At 44.4% G+C, this 18,431-nt stretch overlaps 2 protein-coding genes across 3 annotated transcripts in view; one reads left to right on the top strand and one right to left on the bottom strand.

The window, feature by feature from the left end:
* LOC126237173 (uncharacterized) overlaps positions 1-18,431 on the top strand; it is a 753,602-nt gene that overhangs the window by 221,195 nt on the left and 513,976 nt on the right. The window lies entirely within an intron of this gene.
* The window catches only part of LOC126235410 (uncharacterized), a 334,748-nt gene that overhangs the window by 254,767 nt on the left and 61,550 nt on the right, over positions 1-18,431 (bottom strand). The window contains exons 3-4 of the mRNA XM_049944132.1: positions 15,613-15,779; positions 12,614-12,768 (exon numbers count right to left, since the gene is read on the bottom strand). Coding sequence (XP_049800089.1) covers positions 12,614-12,768; positions 15,613-15,779 — 322 coding nt within the window. The remainder of the gene's footprint in view (positions 1-12,613; positions 12,769-15,612; positions 15,780-18,431) is intronic.

Genomic DNA, 18,431 nt, shown 5'->3' with positions numbered 1-18,431 from the left:
TTTTGTTTAAATAACTTCATGTATGTATAACTTAGTATGTATTTGGAATGTGTAACTTTTTTTTTATAAAAACATTTATTAAAAAAACAAAGTTGGTAGAGCACTTGCCCGCGAAAGGCAAAGGTCCCGAGTTCGAGTCTCGGTCGGGCACACAGTTTTAATCTGCCAGGAAGTTTCATATCGGCGCACACTCCGCTGCAGAGTGAAAATCTCATTCTGAATTCGAAATTTTTTGCCATCATGATACTTTTTCAGTTTCAGGCCACATATGCTCTGGATACACCTTATGTGCCTTTAGTTCAGCGATTTTAGTTACCTTCGGCATCCTCACGTCGTTTATCGTTCCTGTTTTTTTCCGCCGTTTTGGGAGCAGTTTCCCACCACAAGGGCACGAGAGAGCCCCGGACCTTTGTCCACTGCTCCGCCCTCTTTGACAAGGTCGTTGGCAGAAACAGGGTGACTTCTTATGCCAGGTTTAAGCCGTCATTGCTGCTACTGAAATAATCATCTTGATTGCATTCTCTGTTACTCATGTTACTTTGCTAAGTGGAGTAGGGGGACGCATCTTTTATATAAAATGGATGTTCACTAAAATTTACGACAGTAGGTCTATCCATGTATATCGTTCACGAGAAAAGTCCTGTGGAGACGAATTTAAAATAAACCTCACGAACTTTACATTTTATTATTTTATTTTTTTGTTAACTGACTCCTCAAGTCCCCTTATCGTTCGTCTGCAATATCGATTCTGGTGAATGCGGTTCTGGTTGCAGGATTTCAGCTTTTACTGTCAGTTCCATGAGAATGCTCCCGCATTTGAGTTGTGACTGGATTATAGGGTTGACACGTGCCTTTTTAAAATGTTCGTTAATGTAGACGAAGCGATTTTTTGTGTTGTAAAGACAAAGAAGTAAAACTGGGCTGACTACTAAGTTATTAATTTCTTTTTTTTAACTAATGAGAAGCAAATTGTATGAAGAGGTGCGTAAATGATTATATATTTACTGAATTTGCTCGGACAGTTTGCCAACAATCTTAACAGTGCATGAAACAGCACCCGTTTACTTGCCGGGAGGCATCTGGACACAATCTCAAGCTTTCGACGAAATACTCCATTGTTTTCATGATGAACTACTGACTGATGTCTATGTTGTTGCAGTGATCATTTATAGCTCACAGACGGCTTGCGATCGGCCAGTATACGTCATCATTTCGTCGTATTGTTAGATATTGAGTCCATGTCGGCGCTTGTGGCACCAGCTCATTAGTAGGAACGTAAACAGCTCAGCACCCGTGTGTTTCCTCAACGCCGAGAGCTTGTTTCCACGCAGCACTACAACAGAGGGGTATCTGTTGAGAGGCCAGACAAACGTGTGGTTCCTGAAGAGGGGCAGCAGCCTTTTCAGTAGTTGCAGGGGCAACAGTCTGGATGATCGACTGATCTGACCTTGCAACACTAACCAAAACGGCCTTGCTGTGCTGGTACTGCGAACGGCTGAAAGCAAGGGGAAACTACAGCCGTAATTTTACCCGAGGGCATGCAGCTTTACTGTATGGTTAAATGATGATCGCGTCCTCTTGGGTAAAATATTCCGGAGGTAAAATAGTCCTCCATTCGGATCTCCGGGCGGGGACAACTCAAGAGAACGTCGTTATCAGGAGAAAGAAAACTGCCGTTCTAAGGATCGGAGCGAGGAATGTCGGATCCCTTAATCGGGCAGGTAGATTAGAAAATTTAAAAAGGGAAATGGATAGGTTAAAGTTAGATATAGTGGAAATTAGTGAAGTTCGGTGGCAAGAATAAAACTTTTGGTCAGGTGAATACAGGGTTATAAACACAAAATCAAATAGGGGTAATGCAGAAGTAGGTTTAATAATGAATAAAAAAGCTGGTAAGCTACTACAAACAGTGAACGCATTATTGTGGCCAAGATAGACACGAAGCCCACGCCTACTACAGTAGAACAAGTTTATATGCCAACTAGCTCTTCAGATGATGAAGAAATTGATGAAATGTATGATGAGATAAAATAAATTATTCAGGTAGTGAAGGGAGACGAAAATTTAATAGTCATGGGTGAGTGGAATTCGAGAGTAGGAAAAGGAAGAGAAGGAAACGTAGTAGGTGAATATGGATTGGGGGTAAGAAATGAAAAAGGAAGCCGCCTGGTAGAATTTTGCACAGAGCATAACTTAATCATAGCTAACACTTGGTTCAAGAATCATAAAAGAAGGTTGTATACATGAAAGAATCCTGGAGATACTAGAAGGTATCAGATAGATTATATAATGGTAACAAAGAGAATTAGGAACCAGGTTTTAAATTGTAAGACATTTCCAGGGGCACATGTGGACTCTGACCACAATCTATTGGTTATGAACTGTAGATTAAAACTGAAGAAACTGCGAAAAGGTGGGAATTTAAGGAGATGGGACCTGGATAAACTGACTAAACTAGAGGTTGTACAGAGTTTTAGGGAGAGCATAAGGGAACAATTGACAAGAATGGGGGAAAGAAATACATTAGAAGAAGAATGGGTAGCTCTGAGGGATGAAGTAGTGAAGGCAGCAGAGGATCAAGTAGGTAAAAAGACGAGGGCTAGTAGAAATCCTTAGTAAACAGAAGAAATATTGAATTTAATTGATGAAAGGAGAAAATATAAAATTGCAGTAAATGAAGCTGGCAAAAAGGAACACAAACGTCTCAAAAATGAGATAGACAGGAGGTGCAAAATGGCTAAGCAGGGATGGCTAGAGGACAAATGTAAGGATGTAGAGGCTTATCTCACTAGGGGCAAGATAGATACTGCCTAAAGGATAATTAAAGAGACCTTTGGAGAAACGAGAGCCAGTTGCTTGAATATCAAGAGCTCAGATGGGAACCCAGTTCTAAGCAGAGAAGGGAAAGCAAAAAGGTGGAACGAGTATATAAAGGGTCTATACAAGGGCGAAGTTCTTGAGGACAATATTATAGAAATGTAAGATGATGTATATTAAGATGAAATGGGAGATACGATACTGCGTAAAGAGTTTGACAGAGCACTGAAAGACTTAAGTCGAAACAAGGCCCAGGAGTAGACAACATTACATTAGAACTACCGACGGCCTTGGGAGAGCCAGTCCTGACAAAACTCTACCATCTGGTGAGCAAGATGTACGAGACAGGCGAAATTCCCTCAGACTTCACGAAGAATATAATAATTCCAATCCCAAAGAAAGCAGGTGTTGACAGATGTGAAAATTGCCGAACTATCAGTTTAATAAGTCACAGCTGCAAAATACTAACGCGAATTCTTTACAGACGAATGGAAAAACTGGTAGAAGCCGACCTCGGGGAAGATCAGTTTGGATTCCGTAGAAATATTGGAACACGTGAGGCAATATTGACCTTACGACTTATCTTAGAAGAAAGATTAAGGAAAGGCAAACCTACGTTTCTAGTATTTGTAGACTTAGAGAAAGCTTTCGACAATGTTGACTGGAATACTCTCTTTCAAATTCTGACGGTGGCAGGGGTAAAATACAGGGAGCGAAAGGCTATTTACAATTTGTACAGAAACCAGATGGCAGTTATAAGAGTCGAGGGCCATGAAAGGGAAGCAGTGGTTGGGAAGGGAGTGAGACAGGGTTGTAGCCTCTTCCCGATGTTATTCAACCTGTATATCGAGCAAGCAGTAAAGGAAATAAAAGAAAAATTTGGAGTAGGTATTAAAATCCATTGAGAAGAAATAAAAACTTTGAGGTTTGCCGATGACTTTGTAATTCTGTCAGAGACAGCAAAGGACTTGGAAGAGCAGTTGAACGGAAAGGACAGTGTTTTGAAAGGAAGATTTAAGATGAACATCAACAAAAGCAAAACGAGGATAATGGAATGTAGTCGAATTAAGTCGGGTGATGCTGCGGGAATTAGATTAGGAAATGAGACACTTAAAGTAGTAAAGGAGTTTTGCGATTTGAGGAGCAAAATAACTGATGATGGTCGACGTAGAGAGGATATAAAATGTAGTCTGGCAATGGCAAGGAAAGCGTTTCTGAAGAAGAGAAATTTGTTAACATCGAGTATAGATTTAAGTGTCAGGAAGTCGCTTCTGAAAGTATTTGTATGGAGTGTAGCCATGTATGGATGTGAAACATGGACAATAAATAGTTTGGACAAGAAGAGAATAGAAGCTTTCGAAATGTGGTGCTACAGAAGAATGCTGAAGATTAGATGGGTAGATCACGTAACTAATGAGAAGGTATTGAATAGAATTGGGGAGAAGAGGAGTTTGTGGCACAACTTGACAAGAAGAAGGGACCGGTTGGTAGGACATGTTCTGAGGCATCAGGGGATCACAAATTTAGCATTGGAGGCAGCGTGGAGGGTAAAAATCGTAGCGGGAGACCAAGAGATGAATACACTAAGAAGATTCAGAAGGATGTAGGTTGCAGTAAGTAGACAACTGGGAGATGAAGCAGCTTGCATAGTATGGAGTAGCATGGAGAGCTGCATCAAATCAGTCTCTGGACTGAAGACCACAATAACAACAACAACAACAACTGGTTGTATAGTAACAGAATTCCACTTTGTAGAGGAGTGGAACGAGATTTTGGTTTTACCGAATACTGGTCTGTTTATCTGAGAGACCATGCTAAGCAACTACTGATTTCCCAAGATCTCTATTTTTCATGTGTACTCGATGCTACGCACGGATTCCAACTGTGAGTTGTTGATATTGTCGTTATAGGACACCACGCTTTACGCTTTATGAAGTACGCAATTGTATATTTCTCAATATTTAAATAAATTTGGTAAACTTTGCACCCTTCTGATATCTTACAATCTCCGAATGAGCGTTTATGCAGCTTTTCCATATAATACTTCATTATAGGTATCTGCTGCGTCTGGGAAGAGTCTGAGGTTACTGTTGCTATTGTCTGCAACGTCATTAATATATAGTATGAACAGCAATGGTCTCAACACGCTACCCTTGAGTACAACTGAAGATTTTTAAGTTTTTGGCTTTCGGGATGTGCCCCTACAGCCATCTCAATTGTGAAATGTCACTTTTGACGATACGGACATAAGGATAACGCAACAAATCTCCGACCCGACTTGGAATTGAACTCAATTTGAGTTACTATCCACCCATGGTAACATACTGCGTCCAAGAAATTCTAAATAAAGTCCGCCCCCCGTAACTGAGTGGTCAGCGCGACGGAATGTCAATCCTAAGGGCCCGGGTTCGATTCCCAGCTGGGTGGGAGATTTTCTCCGCTCAGGGACTGGGTGTTGTGTTGTCCTAATCATCCTCATTTCATCCCCATCGACGCGTAAGTCGCTGAAATGGCGTCAAATCGAAAGACTTGCACCAGGCGAACGGTCTACCCGACGGGAGGCCCTCGTCACACGACATCATCATCATCATCTAAATAAAGTCACAAATTTCGCTTGATAATCCACATGATTGTACTTTGAACAATAAGCGTAAGTGTGGTACTGACTCAAACGATTTTTGGAAGTCAAGAAACGCAGTGCGGAAATTTTTAAGTCCCAAATCTGACTTTTGTAAGAGAATCAAAAAACAATGTATCTCTTTTTCTACGTAACTTATTTGCATCCAAAAATTCAGAAGGTATTCTAATTCCACTGAATTATGCTGTTCGCTTCTTCACTGCAAAAAATAATAAGACAAATCAGAAAATAAATAATTTATGAGCCGCGCGGGATTAGCCGAGCGGTCTGAGGCGCTGCAGTCATGGACTGTGCGGCTGGTCCCGCCGGAGGTTCGAGTCCTCCCTTGGGCATGTGTGTGTGTGTGTGTGTGTGTGTGTGTGTGTGTGTGTGTGTGTGTGTGTGTGTGTTTGTCCTTAGGATAATTTAGGTTAAGTAGTGTGTAAGCTTAGGGACTGATGACCGTTAATAGTTAAGTCCTATAAGATTTTCACACACATTTGAGCATTTTTTTGAACAATAATTAATGAAGAACGGTCTAGATGCCATACCAGGAAACTGACTCGTTCTAAGGGCCAACAAGCATCTTTAATACTGAGGCACTACGTTTTATTTGTGATAATACAAGTAAAATAATGCAGCAGTAATGTCTGGCTAGTAGAACTGTAGTCATTAAAACCATTTCTTATATTTTTTAAAAGTTTTTGTAAGGGAATAAAATTAAATCCAAGATAAAATCTCTCAGTATTTTCAGTTTCTTATACAATATCATTGTTGTGATCATATGTTGCGACGTCTACTGGAGAGCTTCCTGTGTTATTGGGGAGTAAATGGCAACATCGTAAGTAGATCTTTATGGTTTGCAACTCATGAATATGACCGATCTTCAGAGGAAGTATGGCATGGAATTCCATTAGCCACGGTCTTTCCTCTTTTGAAGACATTGACAGTTTTCTATTCTTCTGTTTCAGATTAAGACTTTTAATAGCTATCTGAGATGAATGAGTGTGAGACATTTTGATCATATTGCATTTGTATATCTCACATGCCTGCATTAACAACAATGTTCCAGGAGCATCTTTAAAACTGAGCACGTTAGTTGTTTACGTTGGAATTACATGGAAGCGTTCATAGATGTAGCATTCAAAATATTTTTCAACTTCTTGTACTATTTTCAAAACCGAAATTACTTCGTTTCATTACAAAGATGTTTTGCTGGTGCCAACAAAGAGTTACATGCCTCTGCTTACCACACAGACTGTGCGTCAACTACACTCATGCACTTAAATTAAGGATAATTGCAGAATGTGGTGCCACACAACGTGGCACTACGCAAAACAGGCACTAATAGCGTAGTCACGTAGGGAACACACACGACACAGATCTGTAAGTCCACGTTATTGGTGATAAGTTGAGAAAACCGTCCCGAAACACATGTGCTACAAAACGCCACTGTTTCCTACGCATGTACCCCGACATCAATATGGGATATAATCACCACGCACGCGTACACAGGCCGCACAACGGGTTGGCATACTCTAGATCAGGTGTTCGAGCAGCTGCTGGGGTATAGCCTCGCATTCTTGCATCAGTGCCTGTCGGAGATCCGGAAGTGTCCTAGGGGTTTGAAGACGTGCAGCGATACGCCAACCGAGAGCACGTGCTCGATGGGGTTTAGGTCTGGAGAACAGGCAGGCCCTCCATTCGCCTGATATCTTCTGTTTCAAGGTACTCCTCCACGATGGCAGCTCGGTGGGGCCGTGCGTTGCCATACATCAGGAGGTAGGTGGGACCCACTGCATCCCTGAAAAGTCGGACATACTGGTGCAAAATGGTGTCCCGGTACATCTGACATGTTCCTCTGGCAAAGACATGCAGGGGTGTACGTGCACTAATCATAATCCCACACCACACCATCAAATCACGACCTCCGTACAGGTCCCTTTCAAGGACATTAGGGGGTGGTATCTGGGTCCTGGTTCACGCCAAATGGAAACCCGGCGAGGATCACTGTTCAGACTATACCTGGACTCGTCCGTGAACATAATCTAGGACCACTGTTCAAATGACCATGTACTGTGTTCTTGACACAAGACTTTACGGGCTCTCCTATGACCACGGTTCAGTGGAATGCAACTCGCAGGTCTTCGGGCGAATAAATCATGTCTGTTCAGTCGCCTGTAGGTTGTGTGTTTGGAGACAACTGTTCCAGTGGCTGCGGTAAGGTCCCGAGCAAGGCTACCTGCAGTACTCCGTGGCCGTCTGCGGTCACTGATGGTGAGATATCGGTCTTCTTGTGGTGTTGTACGCTGTGGACGTCCCGTACTGTAGCGCCTGGACATGTTTCCTGTCTGCTGGAATCGTTGCCATAATCTTGAGATCACACTTTGTGGCACGCGGAGGGCCCGTGCTACGACCTGCTGTGTTTCACCAGCCTCTAATCACCCTAGTATTCTACCGCTGATAACGTCATCAGTATGTGTTCTTTGAGGCATTTTCAACACACAGTCACCATTAGCACGTCTCAAAACTTCTGCACACTTACTCACTGCATAGTACTCTGACATGCACCAACACACCTCTGCGTATGTGGACTGCTGCCAGCGCCACCGTTCGACGACCGCAGATCAAATGCACCGCATGATCATACCCCGAGGTGATTTAAACCCGCAAACCGCCCACCAGAGCGTTGTTTCACCATGTATCAACATTATCCTTAATTAATGAGCCTGAATGTAATAGAGAGGACGCTGACGTGTGGCACTTTGAACTCCAGAAGGAAACACTGATTTGCTCAAAGACCGTGCGCCATATAATAATTGTCTGAAACGTTTTCCCCACGGGTTGCAGTTGGAACAAGGAAAGAGATATGAAACAGAGTACCGAGAACACAGCACTGAAAACGCGTTTTGTGAAAAAATTGCTCTTAGAACGACTGACACTTCCACTCTTCTGCATCTACAGGACCTGATTCGTGGATTTCAGGAAGTCATATGAGAAAAGGGCAAGCTGTATTTCACATGATCGACGTTTTGAGACTCCTTGCTGGTAAAAACCGAATTCTGTCTTCCGAAATTGTTTCACTGGAGACGATCGTAATGTGGGTCCTACTTTCAATAAGCCAACGAACGCCAACATATTGTAGATATTGAGAAATGTGATCGTGGGTTTGAAAATTAATTTAAGTAACTCAGTGGAACAAAGGCCATTGGACGCAATGATATATGTGTCTGATTCTATTCATATTATGAGAAAAATCTCGCTCTCCTTTGAGCGACGTTTTCTCCTCGGCAAAAGGCGCCGGTAATTGCTGTTTTCAAGAAGAGATCGTCAACAGGTGTTCGCAATTGTAGGACTACATCGCTGGCGTCAGTCTCTTGGAGACTTAAGGAACGTCTTTTATGCTAATAGCATTCAATTTGATGCCATATTCCTTGACTACCAGAAAACATTCAGCATAGTTCCGCAACGTCGCTTAGTAAACCAAATATGAGTTAATAAAATATCGGACTATCTGCGTCAACGGATTCAAGACTTCGTAACAAAATGGCACTCAGTATCTCGTTATAAGTCGGGTAAATATTATGAGCATCCCTAGAGAGTACTGTAGATCCGGCTGTGATCAGTATGTACGAGATCCGGTGGATAACGTCGGAAGATCAGTGAAGCTGTTTGCGGATGATGATGATGATGATGATGATGAATACCGGGAGGACGCAAAGCTGTAGCAAAGTGCAGAATGTCCTGAAGAGGATTAAAGTTTGATGCAGGGACTTGAAGTTTATGTAAATAAACGTAACGTTTCGCGCACAAATTGCCGGGAAGACCCACCACTCTTCGATTACAATACTGGTGACACATGTCGTCTGTACAAAAAGTTCCGAGACTGATTTTACTCTTCGCGTACAAGCGACATCAACGCAGTAACTACAACGCCAGCTTGAACTAACAACTGTAAATAACAGTCGTGCTTTAGAGCCGTCAGTTGTGACCAGGCAGCGTGAAGCAGCGAACGTGCGACAGTAATGTGCCAACGTTGTTGTCGCAAATCGCAATGAAGCATCAAACATCTCTAAATCAAGTGTTTTAAGAGTTTCTCTAGCATGCTTTTAAGAAAGCTAAAGTGACTGCAAAGTTTGTCCCGTAAACCTGGACTCCCGAACAAAAACTGACGACACGTGGACGTCTACCGCCACTTAATTGAAACAGAAAACGCAGACAATTATTTTCTGGAAAAGATCATCACGGGTGACGAGCCTTGGTGCTGAATACGAACATACGACAGAACGACAAACAGCTGAATAATGGTTCAAATGGTTCTGAGCACTATGGGACTTAACATCTGTGGTCATCAGTCCCCTAGAACTTAGAACTACTTAAACCTAACTAACCTAAGGACATCACACACATCCATGCCCGAGGCAGGATTCGAACCTGCGATCGTAGCAGTCGCGCGGTTCCGGACTGCGCGCCTAGAACCGCTAGACCACCGCGGCCGGCGAACTGCTGAATAGGTCGCTGATGGTTTGCCAAGGGCGAAGACGTAAATATGGCGCGCGAGTGTAAACATACGAGTAAAAAATTCCATTTATGGCAGTTTCGCATCGTTGTATCAACGTTCTGTGCGTTGCACACAAGTGGGTAGGGACTGAAACGTTAATATACCTGGTGATCAACAAGTCAGTATAAATTTGAAAACTGAATAAATCACGGAATAATGTAGATAGAGAGGTAAAAATTGACACACATGCTTGGAATCACATGGGGTTTTATTAGAACCGAAAAAATACAAAAGTTCAAAAAATGTCCGACGGATGGAGCTTCATCTGATCAAAATAGCAATAATTAGCATGACAAAGTAAAACAAAGCAAAGATGATGTTATTTACAGGAAATCCTCAATATGTCCACCATCATTTCTCAACAATATCTGTAGTCGAGGAATAATGTTGTGTACAGCACTGTAAAGCATGTCCGGAGTTATGGTGAGGCATTGGCGTCGGATGTTGTCTTTCAGCATCCCTAGAGATGTCGGTCGATCACGATACACTTGCGACTTCAGGTAACCCCAAAGCCAATAATCGCAGGGACCGAGGTCTGGGGACCTGTGAGGCCAAGCATGACGAAAGTGGCGGCTGAGAACACGATCATCACCAAACGACGCGCGCAAGAGATATTTCACGCGTCTAGCAATATGGGGTGGAGCGCTGTCCTGCATAAACATCGTACGTTCCAGCAGGTGTTTACCAGCCAGGCTGGGGATGATGCGATTCTGTAACGTATCGGCGTACCTCTCACCCGTCACGGTAGCAGTTAGAAAACCAGAATCACGAATTTCCTCGAAGAAAAAAGTAGATGTGGTAAATCCAACCCATTCCGTGACTTTCTCGTCATGCAATGGAGTTTCCACGACAGTTCTAGGATTTACGGTAGCCCAAATTCTGCAGTTGTGGGCGTTGACAGACCCTCGGAGCGTGAAATGAGCTTCGTCGGTCCGCAACACGTTACTCAACCAATCGTCATCTTCCGCCATCTCTTGAAACGCTCACACCGCAAATGGCCTCCGCTTCACTAAATCGCCAGGTAACAGTTCATGATGCCGATGGATTTTGTACGGATAGCATCGGAGGGTACGCCTCAGTGCCAACCAAACAGTAGTGTATGGAATGACGGTGCGTCGTGTGACTGCACGAGCGCTGACTTCCCCGTGCATAGACGAACCCGCTACAGTCTCCATTTCTTCCTGAATTGTCGCAGTAGCATTACGCCTTGTGCTCTGTCGCCCACAACGGGGTCTATCGTCTAAACAACCGTGGCTTCGAACTTCGAAATCATTCTCGCCACAGCTGCATTTGTCAACGGACCTTTACCCATTCGAATCCTCTTCCTTTGGCGATAGGATCGTAACGCTGAACTTGCATATTCCCCATTCTGATAATACAGCTTCACTAAAAGCGCCTTTTCAGGTAACGTCAACATGCTGCGACTGCTGGCGCATCTGATTCTCTCATTACAGCTCCTTTTATACACGATTGTCATGCGCAGTCACAGTCGTTTTGCTGTCCAGCGCCATTCGTCGGATATCTTGTGAACTTTTTTTTTTTGTTTCTAATAAAACCCCATGTCATTCCAAGCATGTGTGTCAATTTTTACCTCTCTATCTACTTTAGTCCGTGGTTTATTAAGTTTTCAAATTTGTACTGACTTTTTCATCACTCAGTAAATAATAAAATGCTGTCTTGATCAATCATTTTAAGAACAACGATAAAAATGTGGACAGACAGCAGAGTTAAAAACACTTTAGAAACACTTGAACACGAAAACAATTGAAAAATCACTGGAAAAAACATTGAACACCACAGAAGAGGTGTAGGCCATTAAAAATGGAGCACCATGCACTTTCACTATAGCTGGAAAAAGGACCTGCGCTGGGACGGTTGATTGTAGACGAAACGACGGATGGATATGGAGGGAGGTAAGGGAGTGATGGTGGTGAGGATGGTGAACTGGGAATATGTGGCGACGAAGACAGGAGTGGCTGTGGGGGACTAGTAGAGAGGGGCAACTGGTATAAGACGCCACAGATTGGAGAGTAAAAGAGGGTAGGGACGGCGGGGAAGGGGAAATGGATGAGGTGTAGAGGAAGAGGAGGAGGAAGAGGAGGAGGAGGAGGAGGAGGAGGAAATCCTTGGGGAAGGGGGAGATGGATAGGGGAGGATAGTTTACAGTTGATAGGCCGAGTTCATGGTCCAGGAGAGGAAGAAAACTGAAATTTCCTTGAGAGAGGATGTGGAGGACGTGGACATGAAGGGTTGGTGGGATGTGTAGGTAGAAGCGCGGCAGCACACTGGGATTGGAAAGGAGAAGAGAGAAAACAGGATTTTCGTAGTCATGTTTACATATAGTGTAGGTTATTCGCAGGTGTTCATACGAGTGAGGAGAGGTGAGAATTTGATTTGATGGTAAAGGATGCTCGTGGAGAAAGGTAAGCGGATGTAGAAAGATGGCGGGAAAGCATGGTGTCGTGTTCTGAGGAGAACAGGCTTACGAGAATGCGACGAAACACAGAGACGCGAATAGAGTCAAAGATAGTAGTGTGGTGTTTTATCGCTGCGCTATCACAATACCGTTGGAAGATCGCGTAGTTAGGTTGCGGGGCAGGTCAGTTGGCTCGGCTTACCTTGTTATAGCCCAGCATCTCGATGGCGTCGAGTTCCCGCAGCATGTCGGCAGTCAGAGGCATCTGGCGGTGGAAGTTGAGTCTCGAGACGGCGTCCAGGCCCAGCATCAGCACATTCACCGAGTCGTTCGCCGCCGTTTCCCCGCCGCAGGAGCCTACAGACAGAGCTGGGATAGACATAAGAACGCGCAGCCTCGCAGCGATTCTGTTTCATGAAATGTTGTCTGGCTTGTCACCGCCTGCTCCTCCTGGGGTCCGAGTTGATCATCAGCAGTTTCGGTAGTACTGGAGAAGATCGCAGGCTGTACATTACTTGGAATTCCTAACCAGTTAAGGGGGTCCAGTGGAAATTTGCTGCTGCTTATTGCTACGTATCAAAGTCTCGCTGGCGAAAGGATGGCTGCTAATTGTTTGCAGAACTCTTAAAACTACAAACTGCACCTGGATTGCACATGTACGTTGTGCTGTCTTCGATTTTCATTATTAATCCGCTGTTCGCCAGTGATTGATTTTTTATCCTACTTGAAGATTAAATGATTGCATTGAGAAAGAAAGACGTAATTGTCAAAAGAAAAAGAGTTGCAATAGCTGAAGTGCTGTGTAAAAATTTTTGGTGAACGTTGGGAAACATCTAGCTACTGATGTTGAAACAAGAAGAAGATGCGCAGGAGGCGGCAAGAGAAAGAAGGCAACTAAAACAAGGACCTTAAGTACTATATGTCAAATTGCCTTTGGCAATAACTGATTCACGAGGTATCAAAAGTAGGAGTACCTATGTGACTCTCACATGTGACACACAGTATCAAAAGTAGGAGGGACTATCACACGCGACACTTGAATTTGAACGTAATGATAAAGAGCTTCTCAAGAATTATAATAATAAATCTGATCCAAGTTCTTTTCTGGAAATATATATCATACACAAAAATACAGGATGATCATTCATGTCATTACCGCTGGGACATATAAGTTCCAAGTCAAAATACCAGAGGGAGACACAAAAAGTTATTCGTAAACACCTCTGGAGTTTCGTAAAACGACTGCGCGAAAATTAGAAGACATGCAGATAAACATACATGTCCACAGGCCATGTGTCCAAATTTCAGTTTATAATATACCTACATCTGCAGCTAGTGGTGGAGGATTCCATGTATCAATACTAATCCTTCCCTTTCCTTTTCCATAAGCAAATGGAGCAAGAGAAAAACAATTGTCTGTATACCCCCGTATGAACCCTAACGTCTGGTATCTTTTATTTCTGGCCCATACGCGAAATGTATGTTGGCGGCAGTAGAGTAGGTCTGCAGTCAGCTCCAAATACCGGTGTTGTAATTTTCTCAATAGCAGCCCACCTCTGAGTTCCCACGGATCCAGAGTACTCGAGCGGTACTCAAGAGCAGCTCGAACTAACTTCCTGTATGCTTACACCTCTGCAGATGAACCACACTTTCCCAAAATTCTCCCAATAAACCGAAGTCGACCGTTCGCCTTCCCTACCACAATCCTCACATCCTCGTTCCATTTCATGTCGCTTTGGAACGTTGCGCCCACATATTTAAATGACGTGATGTGTCAAACAGGACACTTCTAATGCTGTATCCGAACATTACGGGTTTATTTTTCCTACTCATGCACATTAACTTACGGTGTTCTACATTTAGAGCGTGCCGCTATTCATCACACCTTTGACACCTTCCCCCACACCACAGCATCCTCAGCAAACAACGGCAGATTGCTGCCCACCCTGTCCGCCGGATAATCTACGTATACAGAAAATAATAGCGGTTCTATCACGCTTCCCTGGGGCACTCCTGATGACACCTTTGTCTCTAATGAACACTCGCCGTCGAGGGCAACGTACTGGGTTATATTACTTAAGAAGTGGCGAGTTAGCACTGGGGTGCAGGCGTGCACAACGTGTACACAAATCATCCGCTCCCTACTCTCGCATCGAATTAGTTCGCTCCTGTACAGTAGGCAACCCAACGAACAGATTTGCAAAGCAGGCTGCTGTCGCGCCTTCCCTGATGTCAATGAGCTGCACGCACTTGTCGATACTGGGCACCTGTAATGACAGATAAAAAGTTTGGAGAGGTAATTTATCCACTGATGAATATCTGTTTTCTCTATATCTTTTAGTTTTTGTGCAGTCGCCCTCTGAAAACCCGGAGGTACCGGGTGATCAAAAAGTCAGTATAAATTTGAAAGCTTAATAAAACACGGAATAATGTAGATAGAGAGGTAAAAATTGAAACACATGATTGGAATGACGTGGGGTTTTATTAGAACCACCCAATATTGCTAGACGCGTGAAAGATCTCTTGCGCGCGTCGTTTGGTGATGACTGCTCAGCTGCCACTTTCGTCATGCTTGGCCTCCCAGGTCCCCAGACCTCAGTCCGTGCGATTATTGGCTTTGGGGTTACCTGAAGTAGCAAGTGTATCGTGATCGACCGACATCTCTAGGGATGCTGAAAGATAACATCCGACGCCAATGCCTCACCATAACTCCGGACATGCTTTACAGTGCTGTTCACAACATTATTCCAAGACTACAGCTATTGTTGAGGAATGATGGTGGACATATTGAGAATTTCCTGTGAAGAACATCATCTTTGCTTTGTCTTACTTTGTTATGCTAATTATTGATTCTGATGAGATGAAGCGCCATCTGTCGGACATTTTTTGAACTTTTGTATTTTTTTGGTTCTAATAAAACCCCATGTGATTCCAAGCATGTGTGTCAATTGGTACCTGTCTATCTACATTATTCCGTGATTTATTCAGTTTTCAAATTTATATTGACTTTTTGATCACCCGGTACTTACGAGTCATCCCGTACCTCCCATCCCTCCCCACGTTTGAAAACGAAATGGCGGGGAATTTTTTTCTACATTCTCACGCGGACTACGACATTAATTAAAATAAGCATACATTAATCTCTTCCCCTAAGAAGAGGTCTGTTAGTGGAAGCTTTGAGTGCCACAGTGTGGAACTGACCGTCAGCAGCGGAGCAGTTGTAGGCGGGCCTGGTGAGGGGCACGAAGGCGTGCAGGTCCTGCCAGCGCTCGCCGGGGCACGAGACGCGCACGAACTCGGGACCGCCGCCCTCGCTGTCCAACACTCTCAGCCCGGACGCCGGCAGCGGCATGCACCCGTTCGTCATCCTGCGGACACACGACGCAACGTGCGATGGAAGCAGCCGATGTCTGCACCCTGCAGGGCTGACATTTCGACAGGAGCAAGTGTAGAAGCGGAGCTGCCTCAACCCGCACAGAACGCACGCGTTATCTCAAGTATGGTCTACACTTGGGCGAACAAATGCCAACGAACATCAGCAAACGAGAAATCTGTCAGGCGCAAACGGTAGGGGAGCGCGAGCTAACAGCATTCGTTGGATTTGAGGTCCGCCAGTTATGCAAAACACCGTTTTTCCTCAGTACCCAAACATGTTTCGGCACCACTGTGCCACCATCAGTGGGTTTTCGTTTTTATTTATTCTTTACATTTGGTGTGCATGATTTTTTTGGGCCACTTGTGTGTTATTAACTATAGGTGCCTTGTCATGTTTTCGTGTGGCAAGCACTCCCATTCTCCACATCATGCTGACGTGTTGTGATGCACACGTAACTATAACAAGTATTTTCTACAAATAACGTAGTAAAACACTTTTCACCTCACCAAAACAGAGTGACACTGTGTTTTGGTGAGGTGAAAAGTGACACTGTGTTCTGATGAGGTGAAAAGTGTTTTACTACGTTATTTGTGGAAAACACTTGTTATAGCTGCGTGTGCATCACAACTCGTCAGCTTGATGCGGAGAATGGAAGTGCTTGCCACACGAAAACATGACAAGCTACCTGTAGTAATTAACACACAAGTGACCCAAAAAATTCATGCACACCAAATGTAAAGAATAAATAAAAACCAAAACCCACTGTTGATGGCACAGTAGTGCCGAAACAGGTTTGTGTACTGAGGAAAAACGGTGTTTAGCATAACTGGCAGACCTCACATCCAACAAATTGAACTGCAAACACGGCCAATACAGGGAGCTGCAAATCAGAATTATGAACAGCATTCGTTTGTTGCTCGCTCGTGTTCAACTCTATACACACGAGCGAGTAACAGTCGCACGTGCTCGCTGTGAGGTCCAGCAGTCAGAAATCTTTTCAGTGCACGTACGGCGACATGGCAGCGATAAAGGCGTGGCTGTATTACATTATAAGCCAGCCAGTATGAACGTAGGCAGAAGAAATCAGGAAGAGGTTGCTTATTTACTTTATCAATACATAAAGAAACGCAACATCAGGTTTTGGACTCAGTCACTGGTTAGTTCACGGATACTGAAAAGAGCATTCGCGTCACTATTTAGAGATTTAAGATATAATGATGAGGTCCCATACGCCGAGGAGCGTAGGGGACGATGCAGGAGACCCGCACCGACGTACTAGGCAAGGTTCTAGCGGAGATGGTTTACCATTGCCTTCCTGCGACCGTAATGGCGATGAATGGTGATGATGAAGACGACACAACACCCGGTCATCTCAAGGCAAGAAAAAACCCTGACCCGCCGGGGATCGAACCAGGGACCCAGTGCGCGGGAAGCGAGAACGCTACCGCAAGACCATGAACTGCGGACAATTTAAGAGAAGACAGAAGTAGTACATTAGTAATTTTCGAATGAGTGTACAGCAGATTGATAAGTTAACATCGAAACTGCGTTCACCCATCAAAAGCAAAGATTATGCAATGAGGCTTTCAATACCACCTAATCTACTCTATTTTTGTCGTGAAACTGGATCGTTAACTATCATATAAGTCGTGCCCAGACATACGTGGAGCGCGCTTCTGGAAATCTAAGGAACAAATGGAGACTATTTCAAAGTACCTGTCGATGTTAGGCTGAACTTTACTGTTAGCGCTGATAAATGGTGCTGTGTCCTTCACAATTAGTGTCGTTCGAGAGATAGTTTTAAATTTGAAGACCCTTATGAGCCGTGCGTGACTCGTGTTCATGCCATCTCTTATTTAACACCCTGTTTTTACCGTGCTGCCACCTCATTATGTTAATTTTCAATTACTGGTATCACTGAGTTGCTGCCTTGCCTGCCCATGTGCGGCAGCAGCAGCGCTTAACGATATAGGCCTTGCCGTATTATCTTTGCTGGACTGCTGTTACTTCCTGGTCGTCGTGTGTCGTCCAACGAGATGGAACGCGCCGGCAGTGCAGTTGGGACCGGGCAATGAAGTCAGTTGGAACGCGCCAGTAGTGGGGTTCGGACCTGGCAGTCGGACTGTTGGGACGCGCCAGGGAGGTTCGGATAGCCATGACTCGCCCGACCGTTGTCGGCACACATGGATTGAGTGGGGACGGTCTTGGTTGATCGTCGGTAGGTCCTCTTACCGGACGATGTGTATTTGCTCACCGATCGCTTATGGGTTGGCGGTGTGTGTCTCAACGCGTGGTTCGTCCTTGTGATTGCACAGTCAATGCTTTTAGCATTGGTCGCGTTCTTTGTCCAAGTGTTTGTGAAATTGTGTGTAGCCTGTGATGTCGACTGCCCAGTTATTTTAGTGCTGTCTCCGTGCTGATATGTAGCAACTGGTCGGTTGGCGCATTCGCGTCGTAGCACCAGTGGGGAACGCAGCGCCAGCGAGTCGCGGATAGCCTTCACTCGCCGATGATTGCCGACACACATGTTTTGAGTGGGGACGACCTTGTTTGATCGTCGGTCGGTCGTCTTGTCGGACGACGAGCATTTGGTCGGCGATCGCTTATGGCTGTGTGTGCCGACTCGTGATTCGTCCTCGTTATT

Source organism: Schistocerca nitens, chromosome 2 (genome assembly GCF_023898315.1).
Source record: "Schistocerca nitens isolate TAMUIC-IGC-003100 chromosome 2, iqSchNite1.1, whole genome shotgun sequence".
NCBI lineage: Eukaryota > Metazoa > Arthropoda > Insecta > Orthoptera > Acrididae > Schistocerca > Schistocerca nitens.
The sequence above is the reverse complement of the archived record's forward strand: the minus strand, read 5'-3'. Positions and strand labels throughout refer to the sequence as shown.